This window comes from Martes martes (genome assembly GCF_963455335.1).
Source record: "Martes martes genome assembly, chromosome: 17".
In the NCBI taxonomy this organism is placed as follows: domain Eukaryota; kingdom Metazoa; phylum Chordata; class Mammalia; order Carnivora; family Mustelidae; genus Martes; species Martes martes.
In genome coordinates, this window is record NC_137905.1 from 53,010,710 (window position 1) to 53,034,971 (window position 24,262).

A 24,262-nucleotide genomic window follows, 5' to 3' on the forward strand; every position below is an offset into this window, starting at 1 on the left:
GTACCCCTCCTCACTACCATTTAAAATGTAAAAAGCACTCCTGGCTCAAAGTTAGGCAGCGGGCCAGACTTAGCCTCTGAAGTTAGCTTGCTGACCTCACAGAGCAGTAGTTTAATTGTCTTTAAAGGCCCCCCCACCTTTGAGAAACTGTGGCAAAGCCAAGACTTTCCCTTGCCTCTCAGAACAGTATGCTCAGGTCTGGGATGGGAGAAGCCATCCTTGGAGGACGAGAGAGAGAGACTGACTGGCGGCTCATTTTCCTCACCCTCCCCGTTCTGCCTGACCTGGGTCCCAGCCCTGCCATGCCGCAGCCCAAGACAGCCTCAGTGGAACTTGACGTCTGTGTACTCTGAGTCGGTATCCTTGGGCTCCTGGGTCTCCCGCGGTCGGAGGCCTGAGAAGTGGAGGGTAGCATAATGGAGCTCCTCTTGGCTATTCTGCGATTCTGAGGCTTGAGTGGATGAATTGGGTCCTGGACAAGTGTGGGCAACAACACGGAGCTCCTTCTGGTTCTTCTTCAGGTCCAGGGCGTGAGCACCGGGAGGAGGGGCTCGGGAAGGACTGCGCGGGGCGGCTTTCCGATTCGGAGCCTGAGGGGGAAACAACCACCCTTCATTCCTTTCCTTCCTCCCTTCCTTCATCCGACAGATGCTCGAGAGCTTACCATGTGTGCCAGGTGCCGACTGAGGACCTGGGGATTGATTACATCTTGGGGCAGGAACAAACAGTAAATAACGTCTGTGGCTGAAGCCACCCATTCCTTTGCTGTGGCGGCCTGAGCAAACAAACACGGGCAGATTCCTGTGGCCACCACCACATTCAAGATGAGAACTGTCCCATTACCACAAAGCTCCTCCCTTGCTACTCCTTTATGGTCCTCATCAGCCTCCTGTCCCCAGCCCGGGCAACTATGAATCTGTCCTCCATCTCTACAATTTCACCATTTTCAGGGTGTTATAAATACGGAGTCATGCATATATGACCATTTGAGGTTGGCTTTTTTTTTTTTTTGCTTTTTTTGGGGGGGGGGGTCTCTAAGGTTTTTCAACCAGTAGCTTCTTTTAATTGTTTGTTCCTTCCTTTTTTTATAATTTTAGATTTTTTTTATTTGACACAGAGAGAGAGCACAAGTAGGCAGAGAGGGAGAGAGGGAAAAGCAGGTTCCCTACTGAGTAAGGAGCCTGATGCAGGGTTTGCTCCCAGGACCCTGAGGTCATGCCCTGAGCCGAAGGCAGATGCTTAATGGACTGAGACACCCAGGTGCCCCTCATTGGTTCCTTTCGATTGCTGAGTAGTACCCCGTGGGGGTAGATGTACCTGTTAGGGCTTGTAAAGGATAGCATGCACGAGAAAGAGAGCCAGGCGGTGAGAGAGGAAGCAGGGGGCATGCCCAGGAAATGGGGTGGTGCAAGGTCTGGTGTGGGGTGGGAGAAGTGGTCTGGGTATATTCTGAAGGGGATTTGCTGATGGGTTAGTTGTGGGGTGGTAGAGAAGAGAGGAGCAAAAGATGACTTCCAGGATTTCAGCTTAGGCGGCGGGGCGGATGTGGTGCTGAGATGTGTGCTAAGCTGGGCGGGGGGGAGGGGAAGCCTACAGAGTAGAGTTAGTCTTAAGTTCTGTCTCAGTCAGGCTCAGTCCAAGATGCCTGTTAGACATCCAAACAGAGCTGCTGCCTCAACAGTCGGCTGTCAGTCTCAAGGTCAGGGGTGAGTTTGAGAGATGTAAATTTTGGAGTCATCGGTGTATAAATGTTCTCTCCTGAAACTATCCAGCATCTGTAAAACCCTTGCTAGGTGCCAAGTACTGTTCTAAAATGCTTTACAGGTACAGTGAGCATGGTGAACCCTTAGAATGATCCTAGGTGGAAGAAAAAAAGAAAAGAAAGAGCATGATCCTAAGTAATAAGGATTACTATTTTCCCCTATTTTATAGGTAAAGAAACTAAGGCACAGGGAAATTAAGAGATTTGTCCATGAATGCACGGTGATACCAGGACTGAACCCAGACAAGCTGACTTCAGAGCCCTGCTCTTAATCACTAAATACACTGCCTCTCGACGATATTAATAATGATCACATCATTAGTGATAATCAGGAACATCATCAGAGTGGTAATCATGGCACGGCCGCTCCATTTTAAGCGAGTGCATGCGTTCTAATCCTCGAACCGCCTCTCAGAAGGAAGCAGAGGGAGAAACGGAGGCTCCGAGGGAGCGACCGATCTGGTCAAGGTCTCACAGAGAGTAGGCGCCAGAATCAGGACTCGAATCCAACACCTGCACCTTTTCTGCCTTGACATCCCTCGGGCAAAACGTTGGGACAGGACAGGAGAGGGGCCCGGGGGGGAGAAGTCTGAGCCGAGAAAGCACAGGCAGCCCAAGAGCCACTCACCAGGGGGCCAGGGTTAGGGAACACGTTGATATAGTCCAGGATTGTGCTTCTCCGTGCAGCCCTGGGCCTCGGCGGCATCCTCGCCTGGGCCGGAGTCCCCACCTGGGCCGGAGTCCCCACCTGGGCCGGAGGCCCCGCCTGGGCTGGAGTCCCTGCCTGGGCTGGAGTCCCTGCCTGGGTCTGTTTCTTCCTCAGAGTCTTCCTGCTGGGGAAAGAACCAGCATGTGCACCTTGGAACCTCACCAGCCCCAGCCCCACACACCAGCCCCACACACCATCATTCTGGCTCCTCACTCACATGACCAGGAGGAGGCAGAGGAAAAGAAAGGTCATGACGCCAGTTCCCAGAAATGTTCCATTGGAGAATGCTTGTGAGATGAGACCCTTATCTGCACAAGGAAACAGTCAGCCATCTCTAAGCCTCTCCCATTAACCTGGAGCCTCACGCCCACCTGCCACAGGGCGCTCAGGCTTTCAGCTCCCTTCCCAGACGTTTTATCGGAAGCCGCTTCTGTCCAAGTCTTGGAAACCCTGGGGCACCCCAGGCCCAGGTGACAGGACCTCCAGTTTGGATTTCCCTCTGCATCCCCAGCCACAGGGGCTGAGTGCCCTTTCCCAGCTCCTGCTCCAACCACAGGACCCTGGCTCCTGCCCCATTCAGCACCCAGTTGGCGTCCGGACCTGGGAGCAGCAGGACTGTGGCGCTCTGTTTCCCGTGCGTGTTCCAGGCCTCACAGGCGACTCTGAGGCCGGAGCCCAGCGGCCCACTGAGGCTCAGGGAGCTGTTGGCCCAGGGCCCCACAGAGCTGGAGGTGACGGTCCAGGAGGCGTTGCTGTGGTTCCCCTCCAGCAGCCCCTCCCCCAGCCGCCAGCGCAGGGTGGGGGCCGGCTGGCCTCGGGAGGAGCAGCTACAGTGCAGCCCCTCGCCCTCCCAGGAGCAGGAGGGGTTGAGCAGCCGCGGGGGGTCTGCGGGAGGAAGAGGAAGGGTCAGGGGCGCCGCTGCTCCCCAGGCCCCGGGCAGCCTGCCCCCAGGGGTCCCCACACTCACAGACCACAGAGAGACGCAGGGAGACCTGCCGGGAGCCCAGCGGGTTCTGGGCTTGGCAGATGAGGTCTCCTTCATGCTCCATTTGTATCTCAGGGAGCTCCAGGATCCCAGGGTCTGCGGGCTGGGAGGGGCTCAGAGTCTGTCCCCCCAGGACCCAGCTCAGCTGGGCTGGGGGGTTGCTGTGGGTGACACAGAGCAGATGCAAGCTTTGGCCCTCCAGGACGGGGAGGGATGTGCCGTTCCCGAGGTTTTCCCGGACTAGGAGAGGGAACAGACAGGACAGATGCTCAGCTGAGGGCACAGGGACCCTTCGGGGTGCCAACCTTCCAGACACTGAGGCCCCCAGCGTGGCCCCACGAGGCCATGGATTCTCTGGTCCCCTTCCTACCTGTTCTATTTGCATACAGGGTCGTCACTCTCAGATTCTCTGGGGCGTCTGAAACAGAGACAGGGTTCTGGCTTTAGACAGGGGGCTGCCCTCTGGGCACAGAACCGTCCTTGGCGACCAAGACGGCAGGAGGGGGTGGGGGGGCGATTTATAATAAGAAATATCTATTTGGTCTCTGTCCGGTTCCTGGTGCAGAGCTCCTAAAACCCTTGGAATTTCCTACGTGATGAGAGTCATAAAGGTGTCTTGATATTAATAACAAACCCCTTTCCACTACACCTGGATTTATGCAAGTGAGGCGATTTTTGGAAAGCACCTCCGTTTGGCCCCACCCCTGACTTCCAGGGAGGGGAGAGAGGCGGGAGGTGGAGTCAGTCAGCAACGGCCAGTCATTTGCTCAATCCCGCCTTATTGAAACCTCCATAAAAACCCAAAAGAACGGACTTCGGAGGGTTTCCAGGTGGGTGAGCGAGTGGAGGTGATAGGATCAGGGCGCACCCGGCCCTTGCCCCGTGCCAGCCGCCCCCCCCGCCCCGCTGTTCCTGTTCTATCCGCCTGTGGTAGCCCGAGACCATCAGAAAAATGTTCCGGAGTTCTGTGAGCTACTTAATCACATTAATTAAATCCGAGGAGGGGGTCACGGGAAACTCGGATCTATAGACAGTTGGTCAGCCTGGGCTTGAGGCTGGCCTCTGAGGTGGGAGTGGGGGGGGGTGGGAGGAGTGGGGGGTGGGGGGGTCTTGTGGGACTGATCCCCCCCCCTGCGGGATCCGACTCGGCCTCCAGACAAAGTGTGGTGGAGCTGAACCCGTAGAACGCCTGGCTGGCAGCAGAGGACTGCCTGGTGGTGTGCAGGGGGAGCCCACATCATCGGAGACGGAGACGGAATTGGAATCGTCAGCCCCAAAAGGCCTGGGACTTTGCCCCCAGCCCCCAGCCCTGGCCTCCTCATCCCTCTCCCTTTCTGGAAACCAGGGCCCGGCAGGTCGCACTCACACTGCACAGAGAGGTTCAGGGTGCGGCTCTGGGAACCAAGCCTGTTCTCCGCTTGGCAGGTGTAGCAGCCCGAATCCCCAGGCTTTACCGCCGGCAGCACCAGCTCCAGGGGTCCGGAGCTCCGGGGGTGGGACCTAGAGAGGACCCGGTCCTCCAGGGCCCAGCTCAGCGTGGCGGGGGGCTGGCCGTCAGCAGCACAGAGCAGCCGCAGGAACAGGCCTTTCCCAACCTCCAGATGTGGGCTGTTGCCCTGGGGCTCCGGGGCTGGAAACAGCAAGAGGGAGGCTGCAGGGAGGAACGAAGTCGCCCTCGCCCTCCTGACGCCAGCCTGTCCTCCTGCCAGGACCAGCCCCCGCCCTGCCCCGGGCCCTCCGTACCTGACGTGTTGGCTCGGGAAACGCTGATAACCAGGTCTTTGGGGGCATCTGCAACAAGATTGAGAGCTGACTCTGGGGAGGAAGGTGGGGTTCCCTACAGTCTGAGAGAAGGCCCGCGGGGCGGAGGCGGGGAGAAAGTGGGACTACCCTCGGGACACAAGTGACAAACATGGGCTGAGGCAGTGTGCTGGGCTCCTCAATGGCCTCTCGGGGCTGCCCCCCGCCCCCCACCGCCAGCTGCTGCTTCTCTCCACCTACACAACCTCCGTGCCCACCAGCACGCTCGGATGCCCCGCCACCAGACTCACGGGCGACATTAAGTCTGGCGGTTCTCTCTGTGCTCACGCCCTTCCTGGAGAAGTCCACACGGCAGGTGAGGTGGGTGCCGTGGTCCTGGGGTCTCGGAGTGAGAGTAAGCACTGAGAAGTAGGAGGACCTGGGTCTGGGCCCTGGGGCAGAGACGGCGGCCCCCAGCCAGGAGAAAGTAGGGGCTGGGCATTCCTCAAAGTTCCAGTTAAACACACAGATGACTGTCACCGGACGTCCTGGCTCCAGGATCTCTGGGATGTAGACATCTGGTTTCTGGGTGAGGGCTGGGACACAGAGAGGGCACATGGGAGCCCCGGAAGGGGGTGTTGCAGGGGGCGACCCCTGGTCTGTTCCCCGCAGTACCCCCTTCCCAGTACCCCCTTCCTAGGGAGGCGGGGGATGGCAGGGAGGAGGAGAGGCCCCAGCCCCGGTCAGTTCCGCACCTGTCACTTGCAGATAGAACTGGTTTCTCACAAAATTGTATTGCACGTGATGGCCTCTCTCCACCCGAAAGAAGTACAACGCCGAGTCTTCCATCTGGGCCTCTCTGATCAGCAGGGAACAGCTCCGGTTCTGGGGATCGCCAATGAGCTGGAATCGGTCCCGGGGCACGGTCTGCACTGCTCGATTCGGGTTGTTTGTGGCTACTGGCCTTCCGATGCTCGAGTCTGTCCCAGTGAGGAACCAGTAGCCAAGAGCAGGGGTGTCCTCCGTCCAACCAATCGGGGGGTAGGAGAGGGTGCAGGGCACACGAACGCACAGGCCCTCCTGCACCGTCACCACCTGCTGCACTTGCAGGGAGAATCTCTGGGACTGAGCCAGAGACCCTGTGGGAGACAGAGGTTCAAGCTCCAGTCCCCCTCCCCGGGCCCCCACCCAGGCCCCTTCTGGCCCTTGACCCACTCACCGCCCGACAGCAGGGCCAAGAGCAGCAGTGGGAGCATCTCTGCCCAAGAGGCGCTTGGGCCGGCCCCCAGACGCTGGGAGGGGCAATGGGCAGGGCAGAAGGGGAAGAACCCAGCAGAGGAAGCTGAGCCCCAGGCGCCTGATGCTGGGCCCCACATGACACTCCCCGTCCTTGCCACTCCGCACCCCAGCTCATCCACTGGGACCCAGGTCTTCCCTGGGGTGCCCGCCGGGTGCACAGGACTGCAGAGCTGGTCCTTCCGGCAGTCCCCTCCCCAGGGAGGGAGTGGAAGGCGTGTGAGGCTGTGGGGCCGGGGCCAGTGGAGGGTAGGGGCTCTCCCCCTGGGCCCTGGGTCACTGAGGAAGCAGAAGTGAAAGTACACGGTGGACCCTTCTTCAGACAGGGCCCCTGGGGATGGTGGTCAGTGCAGAGGTGACTTTTGGGGGGTGGGGGAAAGGCTGGTCTTGAAATTCAAAATGTCCAGCTAAAGTCTTTTTTTTTTTAATTTTTAAAAAGATTTTATTTGAGAGACAGCATGAGAGAGAGAGAGAGGATGAGCAGAGGGGAAGGGCGGGGGGCGGAGGACAAGAAGATGCACCGCTGAGCAGGGAGCCTGACCCTGGCTGGGTCCCAGGACCCAGAGATCATGACCTGAGCCAAAGGCAGATGCTTAACCAACGGAGCCGCCCAAGCAACCCTAAAGTTCACTGTCAATTAAACAACGAATAATTTGTTTTGATGTAAGTATGTCCCAAATATTGCAATGGGACATTCCTGTATTAAAATTATTTGTTGGGGCGCCTGGGTGGCTCAGTGGGTTAAAGCCTCTGCCTTCGGCTCGGGTCATGATCCCAGGGTCCTGGGATCAAGTCCCGCATCAGGCTCTCTGCTCGGCGGGGAGCCTGCTTCCGCCTATCTCTCTGCCTGCCTCTCTGCCTGCTTGTGATCTCTGTCTGTCAAATAAAGAAATAAAATCTTTAAAAAAATAAAAAATAAAAAAAATAATAAAATTATTTGTTGCGGGGCCCCTGGGAGACTCCATTGGTCAAGCATCTGACTCCTGGTTTCAGCTCAGATCATGACCCGTGGGTTCTAGGATCAAGCCCCGAGGGGCCGGCTCCTCACTGAACAGGGAGCCTGTTTTCCCTCTCCCCGCCCCCCGCCCCCCATCTCCCGCTCCTCTTCCCCCTGCTCCTGCACACACACTCTCTCTCTCAAATAAACAAACAAATCTGTAAAAAATAAAGTTATTTGTTGTTCATACCTGAAATTCAAATTTAACTAGACACCTTGTGTTTTTAGTTGCTAAACTTGGTAACTCTAGGCCAGTCTGAATTCTATCCCTTCCTCCCTTATTGGTGGGCTCACTGCTCCCCTGGTCTACCAGAAGCTCCCACCCCCAAGACCCTAGTCCGCTTCTACAGCATCTCTTTCTTTGCCCTACGATTGGATCCATTTACTTGTGGTTGTTTTTTTTAATTTATTTGAGAGAGAGAGAAAGCTCACAAGCAGGGGGAGAGGGGACTCGACCCCAGGACCCTGGAATCATGACCTGAGCCAAAGGCAGATGCTTAACCGACAGAGCCACCCAGGAGTCCCTGGATGCCCTTACTTGTAATACTTGTGATAAGAACACCTGCGCCCATAGGTAAGGGGGATGGGACTGAGTGGAAAAGCTCCCAGATGTTGTCCCCCTCACCCAGCCCTTATCCTTGAAATGACCCCGGTCACATAGAGACACATGTTGGTCCACTGAACCTCCGCGCCTGGGGACCTAGTGTGCGGCAGGTGCCATGGTACACGCCGGAGACACAGGCAAATCAGACACGGTGTCTGACCTCAGGGGACCCAGTTTGGTAAATGAAGCTTCCGAGAAACAGAAAAGCCCTGAAGTTCTCATAACTCCTCCCACTGCCGACCCCCTCCCCCACACTTGCCCTGAAGCCCAGGCTGGGAGAGACGGCGATGAGGAAGGCACGGTCACTTCTTCCTGGAAAGCCAGGAGAGGTCTCCTGGGGGAAGGTGACCTGCGGCTGCCTCTGTCCTTGCTCTCATGTCTACTGTGTTCATGTGCTCGGGCTGCCATAACAAAGCACCACAGACTGAAGGGCTTAAACAACAGAAGAAATTTTCCCCACCGCTCTGGAGGCTGTGAGTCTAAGATCAAGGTGTCAACAGGGTTGGTGTCTTCCCAGGCCTCTGTCCTTGGGGGTGTACATGCCATCTTCTCAATGTGTCCTCACGTGGTCATCCCTCTGTGTGTGCCTGAGTCCTGATCTCTCTTTCTTTCTCTCTTTCTTCCTTTCTTCTTTTCTTTCTTTCTAGTAGGCTCCACACGTAGCATGGAGCCCAAAGCAGGGCTTGAACTCATGACCCTGAGATCAAGACCTGAGCTGAGATCAAGAGTTTGATGCTTCACCAAATGAGCCACCTGAGTGCCCCCAATGTCTTCTTAGGAGAATGCCAGTCCTACTTGATTTGAGTTTGCTCTCTGACCTCATTTTAACTGAATTACCCTTTTAAAGGCCCTATCTCCAAATACAGTCACATTGGTCAGTACTGGGGTTAGGATTCAACATGTGAATGGGGCAAGGGAGGGGACACAATTCAGTAGCTAATATGCACCTTCTGCACTCTGATCCTGGTCCCCACTGCCCAACCTGGACTTTATCAGGGGACAGCCAGCATCCCTTCTCCCAGGGAGCCTCCTGTCCAGGGACTTCATAACGTGAAGCTCATAAAAGGCCTCCCACAGGGAAGAGGGACAGGGAGGGAGGGATGCCTGGGTCCTAAAAAGACCCTCTCTTACTTAGCTTGCCCTGATCGTGCTACTGACAATTCCTTGATTTTCCTATTGTACTTAGTTGTGGAAGATGATAACATTGGGGGACACCTGGGTGGCTCAGTTGGTTAAGTGTCTGCCTTCAACTCAGGTTACAATCCCGGGGTCCTGGGATCGAGTCCAGCAGCAGGCTCCTTGCTCAGTGCAGAGTCTGCTTCTCCCTCTTCCTGCTTCTCCCCCTGCTTGTGCGCACTCTCTCTCTCTCTCTCTGACAAATAAATATAATCTTTAAAAAAAAAGATGATAACGTTGGAGGGAAGAGGTTCAAATCCATGGGATGTCCCTGTGCATTTCCTTGCAACCTCCCGTGACTCAATAGTTTCTTCACGATGAAGTTAAAAGCTAACCAAAATAGATCATCACAAAATACAACAACAACAACGAACAGGCTGATCACTATAAATTGCATCTCAGCCCTGACCCTTTCCTGTCCATTAGATACCTACTCAGGAATCTACAATGTGCATCTCAAGCTTCACGTGCTTCATGCCACAATATTTCTCACCGCAACCCGCTTTTCAGCTGTCTAAATATTTCCATGTGACACCAAGTCCTGACCACTTCCTGTATCTCCATACACCACCACCCACAAGACCCATCAGTTCAACTTCTTGAGTATTAACAAGGGCTATCCACTTAGATGTCAGTCTTAGCACTCTTGACATTGTGAGTCAGATTGTTCTGGGGGAAGGCAGGTACAGGGCAGGATGTCCAGCAGCAGCCCTGGCCTCACTCCTCAGATGCTAGTAGCAGCCGTCCACCCCAGCTGGGACGAATGAAAATGCTGCCGGACACTGCCACCTGTCCCCTGGATGGCAAAATCACCCTCGATGGAGAATGGCTGTCCAGATCCGAGCCACCACCCTCACTTACCTGTACGACAGCAGTGATCAGTTTTCCTCCCTGCTTCTACTATGCTCCCTTCTTGGTGGCTTCTCGACACAGCAGCCAGAGAGACCATAAGCAGGGGGAGTCGCAGGCACAGGGAGAGGGAGAAGCAGGCTCCCCGCTGAGTAGAGAGCCTGACACAGGGCTAAATCCCAGGACCCTGGGGCCATGACCTGAGCCAAAGGCAGACACTTAACTGACTGAGCCACCCAGGTGCCCCCAGAGTTATTTTTCAAATAGAAATCAAACCAAGCCCCACTCTTACTTAAACATTTCAATGGTATCTGGTTATCTTTGGGAGAAAATCTCAACTGCTCACAGGATCTCCCCCCCCCCATGACCTCCCCAAACTCGCTTTGAACCCTCTTCTGCTTTGTTTCTACATTCTAACAGTGATCACCCCCTCTCACCCCTCAGTTCTCACCTGCACCAAGTTTACTCCCACCTCTGGGGATGATACTTGGGATTGTGGCTGCCTCTCCCACTATTTGGAGCTCAAATTCGTCCACAACAATTCCCTGGCCCCTTCCTGGGCCCCCTCAGAATTTCCCGCCCTTCCTCAGTATGACCAGATCACCTCTGCTCCTTCCCCAGTCTTGCCCAGACAAGAGTCAGGTTGCTACCTGAGGCCAGGAGAATCTTTTTTGGTTATCCTCGCACCTGTCCTCTCTGCCCAAGAATGTTCAGATTTTCTCTGAACATATTCCTTTAAGACAAACACACACCCAGCTCTGCAGGCCTGCCCTCTCCTCTCATTAATAAATGTTGAACACCTGCTCCTTCTTCCCCTGATGTCACAACAGGGGACAAAGGTATCTGTTGAGAGGAAGTGAGATGGAGATGGGGAAGTATGGGGCGGGAGAGGGTGGGAGCGGGGAGAGAGAGGTAGTTAATTCAGGACGCCCCCTGGGAAGGGCGCAGGGGCGTGGGCCTGAGGACTAGAGCGATGCATTGCGGGGATGTAGGGAAGGGTACACACACACACACACACACACACACACACACACACACACACCCCTCCTGTCATCTGGCCCTGTAGGACCTGTCCCAGGGGCCTCGCGGCCTCTGCTGCAGTTCAGCACGCGGCCTCCAGGGGGCGCTCCATCCCCCCGCAGCACGGACAGGGTCTGTCTGTGTTGGCGGTGGTCCACTTCCCGGTTCGCAGAGGGCCATTCCTGGACCGCCATGCCCTCCCGTGGTGGGAGGGCCAAGGCAGTCTCTGGGGCCTCTTTTACAGGGTCACCGGTCCCATTCGTGGACGCTCCACCCTCATATCCTAATCACCTCCCCAAGGCACCACCTCCTGCGACCATCACGTGTGGGGGATGGGTTTCAGCATACAGATTTTGGGGGGACGCAGTCTATAGCCGTGGAGTTATCAGGTCCCAACTTTTGCATCGTCTCGGTTGGGGTTCAGTTCTCAGCTGGGCCTTCGCTTTTTTTCTCTTCAAGCCAAGAGAGCATCTTAAGAAGCAAGAAGGTGAGAAAAACACTACTACAGGATAAATTTGAATTCGTTAATTTCTAGTAAGGGAAAAATTTTGCGAGTTCAGTACTTTATTGTCAGACGCAATTGCTACTCACTGGCACGTGTTTTGACAGTGTGAAGTATCTAATTTTCCAAAGTGAAATGCCAGCTCTTTACGACCCAAGGCTGTCCGTGATCTGATCCCTGTTTACTTCTCCAGCTTTCCTATCTTTTTACTCCATTGCTTTGAGTTTTTCCCCCCTTTAATAAAGAGTAAAGCAGCCCCTGCTGGCATTCACACCCGAGCCCTGGTGTTCTCCTATTAGATACAAATGATTTCACAGGATTTCACACCAGACACACCCACCCTGTGACTGGAGTAGAACAAGGCAAGGACAAGATTACTCCATAGTCATACCTTAACACAGACACAAACAAGAACATTGTTTAAGCCACAAAATGACCACATAGCCCCCTCCCCCTAAACCCCCAATCCAGGGTAATGTCAATGACTGTGGAATATTTACCAACTACAGCTTTAGCCTTTGCTATGGACTGAATGTTGTAACCCTCCCAACACTCATATTCTGGAGCACGAATCCCCACTGCAGTGGTATTTGGAGATGGGATCTTTGGGAGGTGATTTGGTTGTGAGGCTAGTTTGCTGAATGAGATTTGTGCTCTTACGAAAGAGACCCCAGAGAACAATCTTGCTCCTTCTGCCATGTGAGGACCCAGTGAGAAGCCCCTCATGAATCGGGACACATGCTCTCACCAAATAGCAGATACGTCCATGCCTTGAACTTGGATTTCTCAGCCTTCGGAACTGTGAGAAATAAATTTCTGTTTTCTATAAGCTACCTAGTCTGTAGCACTTTGTTATAGCAGCCTGAACTGACTACGACAGATACCACAGGAGCTCAGAGACATCACTTGGTGAGCTGGCATATATTCATCTAACTAAAACCCTTATCAAGATATTGAACATTTCCATCATCCTAGAAAATACTATCCATCATGCCCTTCCCTATCAATGCCAGTGTTCAGAGTTAGAGTCTCTGCCCTGTGGATAAGCAGCAGCTTGAAGAAGTAAGCCCCTAACTTCTCAGCTGTGTTCATCTGGAATTTAGCCTCTTCAACATAGCTGGCAAAGAATGAGAGGTGCTGGCAGCCTGCCCTTTCCCTGGAGGAGATGGAGCCTTGTGTTCTTGCTCTACCCACCTGCGATGGAGTTTCCACCATCTTGAACTGGAATAGGGATGGAAGTGGAACCAGCAACATTATTCTTAAAAGCCCAAACTGGGAGGGGCGCCTGGGTGGCTCAGTGAGTTAAAGCCTTTGCCTTTGGCTTGGGTCATGATCCCAGGGTCCTGGGATCGAGCCCCACATTGGGCTCTCTGCTCAGCAGGGAGCCTGCTTGCTTCCTCCTCTCTCTATCTGCCTGCCTCTCTGCCTACTTGTGATCTCTCTCTGTCAAATAAATAAATAAAATCTTAAAAAAATTTTTTTTAAAAAGCCAAAACTGGGAATGATTGAAATGTCTATCAACTGGTGAATGCATAAATGAAATGTGGTGTATATTCATCCAATGTAATAATATTAAGAATAAAATGTCGTTAACTATGGATATGTGCTCTAACATGGTTGAATCTCAGAAACTTAACGCTTAGTGAAAGATGGCAGACACAATAGACTTTATGTGATTCCATGTGTATGAAATATTCATAAAAACAGTTCATTAGAGACTGAAAACAGATCAATGATATCCTGGAGCTGTGGAGGGAGTGGTATTGATTGCAAATGGGTATAAGGATCCTCTTTAGGCTAATCAAAATGTGTGACAATGACTACACAACTCTATAAATTTACCAAAAATCATTGAACTGTATACTTACAATGAATTAATTTTATATGTCATAAGTTATACCTCAATAAGACATAATTAAAAGCCTGTTGGGGACTTCTGCTTCTGAGCATGAGAGAGTAACAGGGCCCAGAATTATCCTCCTGTAAACAACTAGAATACCAAACAAAATACAAGAAACCTCTATTTTCTTTTTTTTTAAAAGATTTTATTTATTTATTTGAGAGACAGAGATCATAAGTAGGCAGAGAAGCAGGCAGAGAGAGAGGAGGAAGCAGGCTCCCTGCTGAGCAGAAAGCCCAATGCGGGGCTTGATCCCAGGACCATGGGATCATGACCTGAGCCAAAGGCAGAGGCTTTAACCCACCGAGCCACCCAGACACCCCAAGAAACCTCTATTTTCATAAGTGGAATGCAGACAGGGAAAAACTGTGCTTCTTGAGAGAAGGACAAAAATGAAGTCAATTAATCACCCAGGTTTTTTGAGAGGAGGATGGCAGTTTGTGGATAGCAGAGTGAGAAGGCGATGGGGGCACAATAAAAGGGACTGCAATTTCACTGAGTCAAGGAGCCAAACACTGAAGGTTAAGGAGACTGACCCAGCTGAAATATGTAGGTCAGAGTTTCAGACAGGAGAGAATATTGTGGAGAAAGGGTTCAGGTCTCCATGAAAGGTCTTTGAGTAGTTGGCAGAATACCAATATGCGTGTTCACAGGCTGAAACCCCATGAGGCCAAACAAGAAAATTTCTAAGGAGAGAAGCAATTACCAGAGAGCTATTAGATGGGAGATTCCCAGGGCTCACAAGAAGGCCTGGACTTGTGCATATCCCCTCCAGCCAGAGTGAAGATACCTCCTTGAGTCCATGGGGCACTCGGTAAAAGTTCTAAAAAGGCCATGGCATTCAAGTGAAAGAAAATGAACCCAACACTAGACCTATCTTAGGAGGAGCTAAAAATTAAATAGTCTTTTTTTTTAAGATTTTATTTATTTATTTGACAGAGAGAGGGATCACAAGTAGGCAGAGAGGCAGGCAGGGGGTGGGGGGGAAGCAGGCTCCCCGATGAGCAGAGAGCCCAATGCAGGGCTTGATCCCAGGTCCCTGAGATCATGACCTGAGCTTAAGGCAGAGACTTAACCCACTGAACCACCCAGGCACCCCTAAAAATTAAATAATCTTAAAAACATTGGCCCAGAGGTGCCTAGGTGGCTCAGTCGGTTAAGCATCTGCCTTCAGCTCAGGCCATGATCCCAGGATCCTGGGACTGAGTCTTGCATCAGGCTCCCTGCTCAGCCGAGAGCTTGCTTTTCTCTTTCCCTCCACCCCTCCCCATGCGTGTGCTCTTTCATTCTCTCTCTCTGTCAAATAATTTTAAAAAAAATATTGTCCCAATATGCAAGTAACTTAACTGCCTTTAAAAAAAAGTTGGTTTTTAAAGAAATACAACAAAACCAAGCAGTCAGACACATAAAATTGACAATGTCCAGCATTCAGTGAAAAATCACTAGACATACAAAGGCGTATGAACACATGACACTCGACAAGAGAAAAGTCATCCAAAGGAATCATGGTCAGACATGACACAGGAGGCAGAAATAGGAGACAAAGTCATTGAAAGAGTTATTACAAGTATGTGCCAGGTAGACTCAAAGATGTAAATGAAAACACTACCATTATATATTAAGAGAAGAAGAAGATTAAAAACAGGAAACGTAACTTTTTAAAAAAGATTCTATTTATTTGAGAGAGAGCATGTGTGCACACACACGTGCGTGTGAGAGAGCGGGAGTGGGGTGGAGAGGAAAGAGAATTTCAAGTGGACTTTATGCTGAGGGCAGAGCCCAACTAAGGGCTGGATCTCATGACCTTGAGACCATGATCTGAGCCAACATCAAGAGTTGGACACTGAACAACTGAGCCACCCAGGCATCCCCAGGAAATGTAACTTTTTAAAAAAATGTTTGTATTTATTTGACAGAGAAAGAGCACAAGCAAGGGGAGCAGGAGGCAGAGGGAGAAGAAGGCTTTCCACTGAGCAGGGAGCCTGATGCGGGACTTGATCCCAGGACCCTGGGATCATGACCTGAGCCAAGAGCAGATGCTTAACTGACTGAGCCACCCAGGCATCCCAGAAAACATAATTTTTAAAGAAGAAAATACATTATCTGAGATGAGAGTTCCATTGAATGGGATCAACAGCAGATAGAACGTTGTAGAAGAATGATCAGCAAAGTTGAAGATGTAGCAGTAGATCCTGTTCAAACAGCAAATATAGAGGGGAAAAAAGGTTGGAAAATGGAAAACACATGTTCAGAGTCCTGTGAGATAGCATCAGGCCACATTACATATGTAAAAGGAGAGACCCAGAGATAATGAGAGAGGAAGAATAGGAAAAAAATACTGGGGGCACCTGGGTGGCTCAGTGGGTTAAAGCCTCTGCCTTCTGCTCAGGTCATTGTCTCAAGGTCCTGGGATCGAGCCCCACATCGGGCTCTCTGCTCAGGGGGGAGCCTGCTTCCTCCTCTCTCTCTGCCTGCCTCTCTGACTACTTGTGATCTGTCTGTCAAATAAATAAAAATCTTTAAAAAAATACTGAAATAAATATTGGCTTCAATTTTTATCAAATTCTTTTCAAATTTGATCATAATAGTAAATCCACAGACCCAAGGTACTCAACAAATTCCAAACAGGATATCTTTCTCTCTCGTGTTCTCCCTTCCTTCTCAACACACACACACACACACACACACACACACACACACACACACCCCAAGGCATATATTAACAAAATAACTTAAACCCAGGGAAAAAGAGAAAATATTAAAACTGGCCAGAGAAAAAGACAAAACTACAAAGAAAGAAAGAAAGGTAAAAACTACAGAATTCTCACAAGAAACTATGAAAGACAAAAGAATCTGAAGTACCCAAAGGGAAGAAAACGTGATCCTTAAATTCTTTATCCCATAAAAAAAAATACCTTTCCAAGCTAACGTCAACAGAAACTTTTCCAGACAAGTAACAGCTGAGAGCATTCAGCACCAGCATACCCACGCCACAAGAAAGATAGGACAAGGTATTCCAGCAAAAGGAAACTGATGCTACAGGGAAAATGTATACAAAGGAATAAAGAGACATCAAAGGGTTAACATGTGGATAAATATGAAATAGTTTATTTTTCTAATTTAAAAAATCTCTTTAAATCTCTGAAATTTAATTTAAAAATCTCTTTAAAATTCTCTGTTTTAAAAAATGATATATTTTGAGATTTATAGCATAGCATAGATATATAGCATTTATATATAGTATATATAGTATTGTGGGGTTGAATTTTGGGCTTATCCAAGATAAACACACAGAAGCAACATAGTACACAGGGTATGCCTAATTCAAATTAATTACAACAAAAATCCATCTGTGTCCTCCTCACCATGGATGCAGAACCAGCGGGAAGAGTCTTAATGGCCAGAGGTAGAGAGATCTGATTCCTGGAGAGGAGGCAGGGTCCAGTCCCCCAGGACCCCCTTGCTCCACAGAGCTGTACAGGGGTGAGTCTCTGGGGCGAGGATCTCTAGTTTGACAGATCCTCATCCGCCAGCCAGCAGCACCCCCGTGAGGAAGAGGGCTCAGTTACAATTTGCAGCCTTACTCTCTTTGGAGCCTCTGAACCTGTTGGGGGAAACACGGTTCTGAAATAAGGGGCCAGTTCTGTGGGGGGCTTGCTTTGCAGAGGACAAGAGGAGTGAAGCCACCCAAGGTGTCCCAGAATCTGGGCTTTTCACCTGGTGTAGTAGATCCAGGTGAGGCCGTAGGTCAAAAGGAAGCCAGCCCCCATGAGGGCCCCTCTGAGTAGGGTGAGGATTAGAGGCCAGGTGCCCCCAGAGATTTGGGGACAGGAACAGGAGATACCTGGGGGAGGAAGACCGAGAGGAGGAGGAGAGTGAGGTTCCTTAAGTCCATAGCTTAGTCTTGTTCACCTCAGAATGCAGATGTCCCACATATCCTCATCCTGCACAGCTAGGTTCGGGCAAACGTGGTAGGAGCTCCACAAGTATGGAGCCTGGCAGGGGGATTCTCCTCCGTCACCCAAGACCAGCTGGGGCAGCACTAGGACCCCGGGATTTGTGGGCTGGGAGGGGCTCAGAGTCAGGCTTCCCAGCACCAGCTCAGCCTGGCAGGGAAGCTGCCACCAGCGTCACAGACCAGGCGCAGGGACCGGCCCTCCTGAACCTGAAGAGAGGTGGTGCTGATAGGGTCTCTGGGACTAGGGCACAGAGAAAGCCAGAGGGCAGGGCTGAGAGCCCCTTCTCTTCCTCTGCCCTTCCACAGACACAGGTGTGGAAAACAGAGTCTCTCAAACAAGTGTTACAGGCACAGGCAAGTAAGAGTGAAGGGCCACCTGGTGAGGTGGAGAAAAGGAGAAGCACCCGATGACCCCAGGACAGGTGGATGGACCTCTGAGCAAGAGCTGGCCTGTCTAGACCTGGCAGAGGACGTCCCAAGAGGTGGGCTGTGATGTGTGATGCTGAGGAGGGGCGTGGACACCCGTAGGGTCTGACCACTTGCAGGGGGAGACGGGGAGGCTCCCACACAGGTGATGCTCCCAGCCTTTCCTCTGAGGGCCGCAGGGAACCCCGGGAGGGTCTGAGCAGGGGAGGAACAGGGCCAGATCTAGGGCACACAGAGAGACACCTGCGGGCTGAATTGTGCTGGGCTGGAGGGGTGGGGTGTCGCACAGAGAATGGCGGCCCGGAGAGGAGGCCGGTCCCAATGCAGGGGGGTCTCACTACGCGCGGGTGAGGGAAGGCGGAGGCCTGAGGTGGGGCTGCCGCCATGGAGATGGAGGAAGAGAGCCCTTCGAGATATTTCCGAAGCTCGCTGAGTCATGGGGAGGGCTGGTTGACGCAAAGAAATGTCTCAAGTGACTTCCAGGATGTTGACTCAGGTGGCTCGGGTGGGAGGGGCCCCCCAGGGAAGCGGAAGGGGCTCGGGAGAATCTGGACCGGATGGAGACAGACAGAGGGTCTTCTGGGCAGATGGGGGACTCGAAGCACCAGGGCCCGGGCTTACTCACGGGGTCGTGCAGAAAGCGGCCAGAGGCCCAGTGTCCAGCAACAGTACCTAAGGCTCCTGGTGGGCCAGTGAGATGTCATGGCCACAGGAGAAGCAGAGAATCAGAAAAGGGCATGAAAGGGGAGTGAGGGGAGAACGGAGGCAGCCACGGTGACAGCGAATGGTCAACTAGGGTTCCCAGGGATTCGAGAGTCCATCCAGGGGATGGGGGAGGGAAGGGGCAGATTGGGTCCAGGGAGGGGATAAGGAGCGATGGGGCTTCATTCTGGCAGACCCTCACAACCGTCCCTTATTTGACCTCTGAGACGTCCGTGGTGCCCCGGGGCCTCTCCCACCTGTGCTGTTTCTCCTGAAGGTGCGGACGGTCGGGTTCCGTGGAGCATCTGGAGCAGAAACAAATACTTGTCCACTTGCAGTATGACGAGGCGGCCCTGAGCAAGGGGGTGGGGCCCGAGTGTTCTCCCCCTCTTGACCCTGTGCCTCTAAGAATTCTCCCCGAGTATCTCACCCAAGCCCTGCCCCCCCAACACCCACAGCCCTCGGGGACCCTGGCGCCCTAGCCTGGCACTCACAGGACACGCTGAGCTGGACAGTCCTCTCCGTGCTCACACCAGCTCCGGGGAAGGTCACTCGACAGGTGAGGTTGGTGCCGTGGTCCTGGGGCCTCGGGGTGAGGGTGAGTACGGAGGAGTGGGGAGTCGCCCAGGAGGGGAGGGCGACTCCGATCCAGGAGAAGGTGGGGGGTGTCCCCCTCTCACAGGCCCAGGGCACGCTACAGGTAATGTTCTTGGGGTGGCCAGATTCTAGGGGCCCCTGGATGCGGATGTCAGGTGTCTGTGTCAGAGCTGAGGAGGAGAGAGAGAGATCCTGCAGCGGGACCCTGAGTGTGCCCCTAGGAACAACCTCCGCCCCAGGCCAGCTGTCTCCTCCCCAGCCAGGGTGGAGATCAGGGGGCCCCTTCCCGGCCGTGACCCGGGAGCCCTCAGGATCCATGCGTGGGACATGTGTCCTCTCCTGAAGCCCATTCCTTACCCGTCACGTGCACGGAGAGCTGATTCTGCAGGTAATTGTGTCTCACAGAAGACCCTCTCTCCACCCTGAAGAAGTATGTCCCCGAGTCCCTTCTCTGTGCATCTCTGATGTCCAGGGAGCAGTTGTAGGCCCGGGGGTCCCCGAGGAGGTGGAACCGGCCCTGGGTCTCCTCCTGCACTTTACGACCTGGGTTGTTTGTGGCCACTGGAGCATGCTGGTATACACTGGCCCCTTCCTGGAACCAGTAGCCATAAGCCGGGAAAGACTCAGTCCAGAACATTTTGGAGTGGGAGAAGCGGCAGGGCACGGAGATGCACAGGCCCTCCTGCACCTTCACCGTCTCCTGCACCTGCAGCCGGAATCCCGAGTCCTGAGCCAGGGACCCTGCGGAGAATCGAGGGTCAGCAGCAGCCCCCACCCGCCTGGCCCCCTCCCCTCGGCCCACTCACCTGTCCAGAGCAGGGGTAGAAGCGGCAGCAGCGGCAGCAGCATCTGTGAGATGGAGGGTGTGTGGCCTCCGGTGGGTGAGGGAGAAGAGGAAGGCGGTGGGAGGGAGGCTGAGGGGACCCACGGGAAGCTGGGGAGGAGCACGGGGCCTCGTGGTTCACAGAAGAGGAACCGCAGCTCCCGAGCTCTCCCCGCTCTCTACCCAGAGCCGGCCACGCCCTTGGCTGGACACCGGGGAGACCCACCCGGGAAGGAGAGAACAGGAGCAGACCCGTGTCCTGCCCCTCATCTCGGCACTTTCCTCTGGCACCAGAGCCTGGACCAGGACCTCTGAGGACACGGGAGGCCTGGGACACGGTGAGTCTCCTAAGGTCTCTTCCACCTGAGGGGCTTGTCTGAGCAGCACCGTCTACACTGGGGAGCTAGTCAACTCCAGGCTAGACCTGGAGGGTCACAGCCTCATCTAGACCCTCGGGTGTTCTGTCCTGCAAGGTGGACGATTCTGTACGTCTGTGTGAGCCTCTGGGGCAGAAGAGAAGGGATCCTGGGTGAAGAGAAGGCAGCAGCCATTCATACATTCATTCATTCATTCATTCATTCATTCTCCAGGAGCTTAGTGAACATCTGTGTTGGGGGAACTGGAGACGAGATAGCTGGACCCGGCCTGTTGCATCCCATGACGCGGTCCCCACCCAGGGCGCCGCTTCCTCCCCAGACACACAGTGCTGTCCCCACGGGGCTCAGAGCTGCAGGCACCTGTGACTGTCACATGTCCTGGATATTTTCTAAAAATATGAGTATGAGATTATTTTTGACATGAGTAAAATAAGTAGTAAACAAGAACAACTCTTTTTAAGCTACAAAACTTGAACTCTACCCATTACTTTTTTTTTTTTTATTTGACAGACAAATATCACAAGTAGGCAGAGAGGCAGGCAGAGAGAGAGAAGAGGAAGCAGGGTCCCCGCTGAGCAGGGAGCCCGATGCGGGGCTCCATCCCAGGACCCTGGGATCATGACCTGAGCTGAAGGCAGAGGCTTTAGCCCACTGAGCCACCCAGGCACCCCAAACTCTACCCATTAAAGAACAACTCCCCATTTCCCCTCCTCCTGGCCCCTGAAACCACCATTGCACTTTCTGTCTCCAGGAATTTGACTCCTTTTGAGAACTCACATAGGAGGAGTTATCCAGCACCCATCTTCTTTGTGACCCATTTATTTAACTTACCGTAACATCCTCAAGGTTCATCCATGCGGCAGCATATGTCAGAATTTCTGTCCTTTTAAAGACTGAATAATTTTCCATGATGGGGCACCTGGGTGGCTCAGTCGGTTAAGCCCCTGCCTTCAGCTCAGGTCATGAGCCCAGGGTCCTGGGATCGAGCCCCGCATCGGGCTCCCTGCTCAGCGGGGCATCTGCTTCTCTGTCTCCCTCTGCTCCTCCCCCTGCTTGTGCTCTTTCTCTCTCTGCCAAATAGTGACATTTTTAAAAATCTTTCAAAAAAAAATATTCCACGGTAGGGACACCTGGGTGGCTCAGTCAGTTAAGCGGCTGCCTTCAGTTCGGGTCATGATCCCGGTGTCCTGGGATCGAGTCCCGCATCGGGCTCCTTTCTCGGCAGGGAGCCTGCTTCACCCTCTGCCTCTACTTCGGTCTGTCTGTGCACTGTCTCTCTCTCTGATAAATAAATAAATAAAATCTTTAAAAAATAAATTCCACAGTAGGTTAGGCCACGTTTTTTATCTGTTCAGCTGTTGAGGGATCCTTGGGTTGCTTTTACCTTTTGGCTCTGGTGCCTAACACTGCCACGAACACGGGTGTGCAAATATCTCTCGGGCCCCTGCTCTCAGTCCTTTTGGATGTGCACCTGGACGTGGCATTGCTGGGTCATACGGTGATTCTATTACTCATTTCTTGAGGAAAGGTCATGCTCCTTTATAACTTTTATCTACTATCACGTCACATTAACTATGCATTTTCACGTCTCCACTCCGGACCCCTCTTCTGATTCTGGACATTTGTACTCCTGCTCTCTCACGGACATCCCGTTGGAGGTCAAGGGGCTTCTCCAAATGAACCTTTCAAAACCCGGCTCTCTGGAGTCCTGCCTGGAACGGGACTCTGTCCTTCCAGCCGCTCAGGGGAGACCCTGGGCATCGTCCTTGCTCCTCTCTTCTCCCCATCCCCCACGTCCATTAGAACATGCTGTTGGCCTGACCTTTGGAATATATCCACAATATACCCTCCCCACCTACAGCGCATCACCAGCACATCACCACCTCCTGGACCCCCCTGGACCACCGCTGGGACCCCTCCACCCCCTGCCCCCAGTGCTGTGCCTCTCTTTTTTGTTGCCCTGGCCCCGGTCTCGCTGATTCTGAACAGAGTAGTCATGGGGATCCTGCTAAAACGACGGTCTCAGCACGCATCTGCTCTCTGCAAAGGCTCCCGGAATCTTGCGGTGGGCTGCAGGGGCCTTCCTTGGGGGTCTGTGCCATCTTCCGGGCTCCCCGACCTTTGCACTCCTGTGCTTTCGGCCTCAGAGCCACCATACTCGCAGTTCCCCTCTTTCCATCTTCCTGGAATACCTTCCTCTTAGGCAAGCAAAGAGTCTGCTTCTTCCCTCCCTTGGAGCCTTTGCTCCACTCCCACCTCCCCAGCCTCTCAGCTCCCGGAAACCCAGCCCAAGGCGCGGGAGAGCTTTTCCTCCAGGTCTGTATCAATCAGTGACATGCTCTCATCTTATTTTTTACTTTTTTCTATTCTTGTCCCCATAACGACAGCACTTTGACCACAGAAGTGCTTCCTGTCCCCTTGAGTTTCTTGTGATAAAATATTCGTAAAAATAAAACTTGCAAATTTCTAATACTGTAGAGGGTGCAATTCGGGGACACTGAGTACACTCACGGTGTGGTGTAACGATCACCGCTGCCTCTTTCCAAAACTTTTTCATCATCCCCAACAGAAAGTCCACACAGTTACCCAACAACCCCTCCCCACCTCCATCCCTGAGCTCCTTGCAACCCCCATTCTACTTTCTGTTTCCATGGGTTTGCCTATGCTGAGTAGCTCAGAGAAGCAGAATCAAATAACATTTGTCCTTTAGTGTCTGGCTTTTTCCTTTAGCATATTGTTTTCAAGGGTCATCCCTGTTGTGGCTGCACGACATTCCATTGTGTGTCTACACCACATTGACTCATCCGTTCTTTTGTTTTTAAATGATCTTTTTTTTTATTATATTTTGATTTTGTATTCATTTGAGAGAGAGAGAGAGCTAGAGAGAGAGCACAAGCAGGGGTAGAGGCAGGCAGAGGGAGAAGCAGACATCCCGCTGAGGGTGGAGCCTGACTTGGGGCTCAATCCCAGGACCCTGAGATCATGACCTGAGCCAAAGGCAGAGGCTTAACCGATGGAGTCACAGAGGTGTCCCAAAACTGTTTTGCTTCTTGCTTTATGATCTGGATAATTCTTTTTTTTTTTTAATTTATTTATTTGACAGAGAGAGAGATCACAAGTAGGCAGAAAGGCAGGCAGAGAGAGAGGGGAAACAGGCTCCCCGCTGAGCAGAGAGCCCGATCTGGGGCTCGATCCCAGGATCCTGAGATCATGACCCAAGCCAAAGGCAGAGGCCCAACACACTGAGCCACCCAGGCACCCCCTGATCTGGGTAACTCTTATTTCTACTTCTTGCATTTATTGCAATGGAAAGGATCTACAAAACACTGTTTAATAGAAGTGGTAAGGGCAGCCATCCTTCCTTGTGTTTGATCCTGGTGGGAAAGTTCTGTGACCGCTGGGACTGGCCCCTCCAGGCCTTCAGAGAAATCATTAGCAGAAACTTTATGTTAAAGCATCTAAGAGAAGTCCTGACACACACATGTGTTCAGAGTTCACAAAAAGCTTTGTGTCAGGACTTACTGACTCATTGATCTTTTGTGATCATCTCGCTAGATGAGGATGACTTCCCTGCTTCGTAGAACAGTAAAGTGAGTCATAAAGTGTGTCCGTGGCATAGACGGATTGGAACCCAGTCTTTTGGACACAAGTCCTGGGGTCTTCCCAGGAGATTCAAACCATTGCCAAGAAGCCCATTCATTTTTAAATAGTCAAGGCTGAGTGTGACGGGCTGAAAAAGCATAGGATTAAAACGTTGAAGTCCTAAACCCCAGTGCTGTAGTACTGAGACTGTAGGAGAGGGGGTCTTGAAAGAGGAAATTTCAGTTAAAATGAGGTCA

The 24,262-nt window shown here is 52.6% G+C and overlaps 1 protein-coding gene across 1 annotated transcript; it reads right to left on the bottom strand.

Moving 5' to 3' along the window:
- Positions 1 to 323: 323 nt before the first annotated feature.
- On the bottom strand, positions 324 to 20,072 carry SIGLEC10 (sialic acid binding Ig like lectin 10; the record flags this gene model as incomplete). The annotated part of the gene is given in 16 exon segments (XM_080828584.1): positions 324 to 590; positions 2,391 to 2,592; positions 2,689 to 2,779; positions 3,072 to 3,356; positions 3,439 to 3,696; positions 3,827 to 3,874; positions 4,823 to 5,086; positions 5,200 to 5,247; positions 5,508 to 5,792; positions 5,952 to 6,335; positions 6,416 to 6,488; positions 17,679 to 17,739; positions 18,829 to 18,931; positions 19,121 to 19,415; positions 19,570 to 19,997; positions 20,000 to 20,072. Coding segments are annotated over 16 exon segments (3,165 nt in total).
- Positions 20,073 to 24,262: the final 4,190 nt, after the last annotated feature.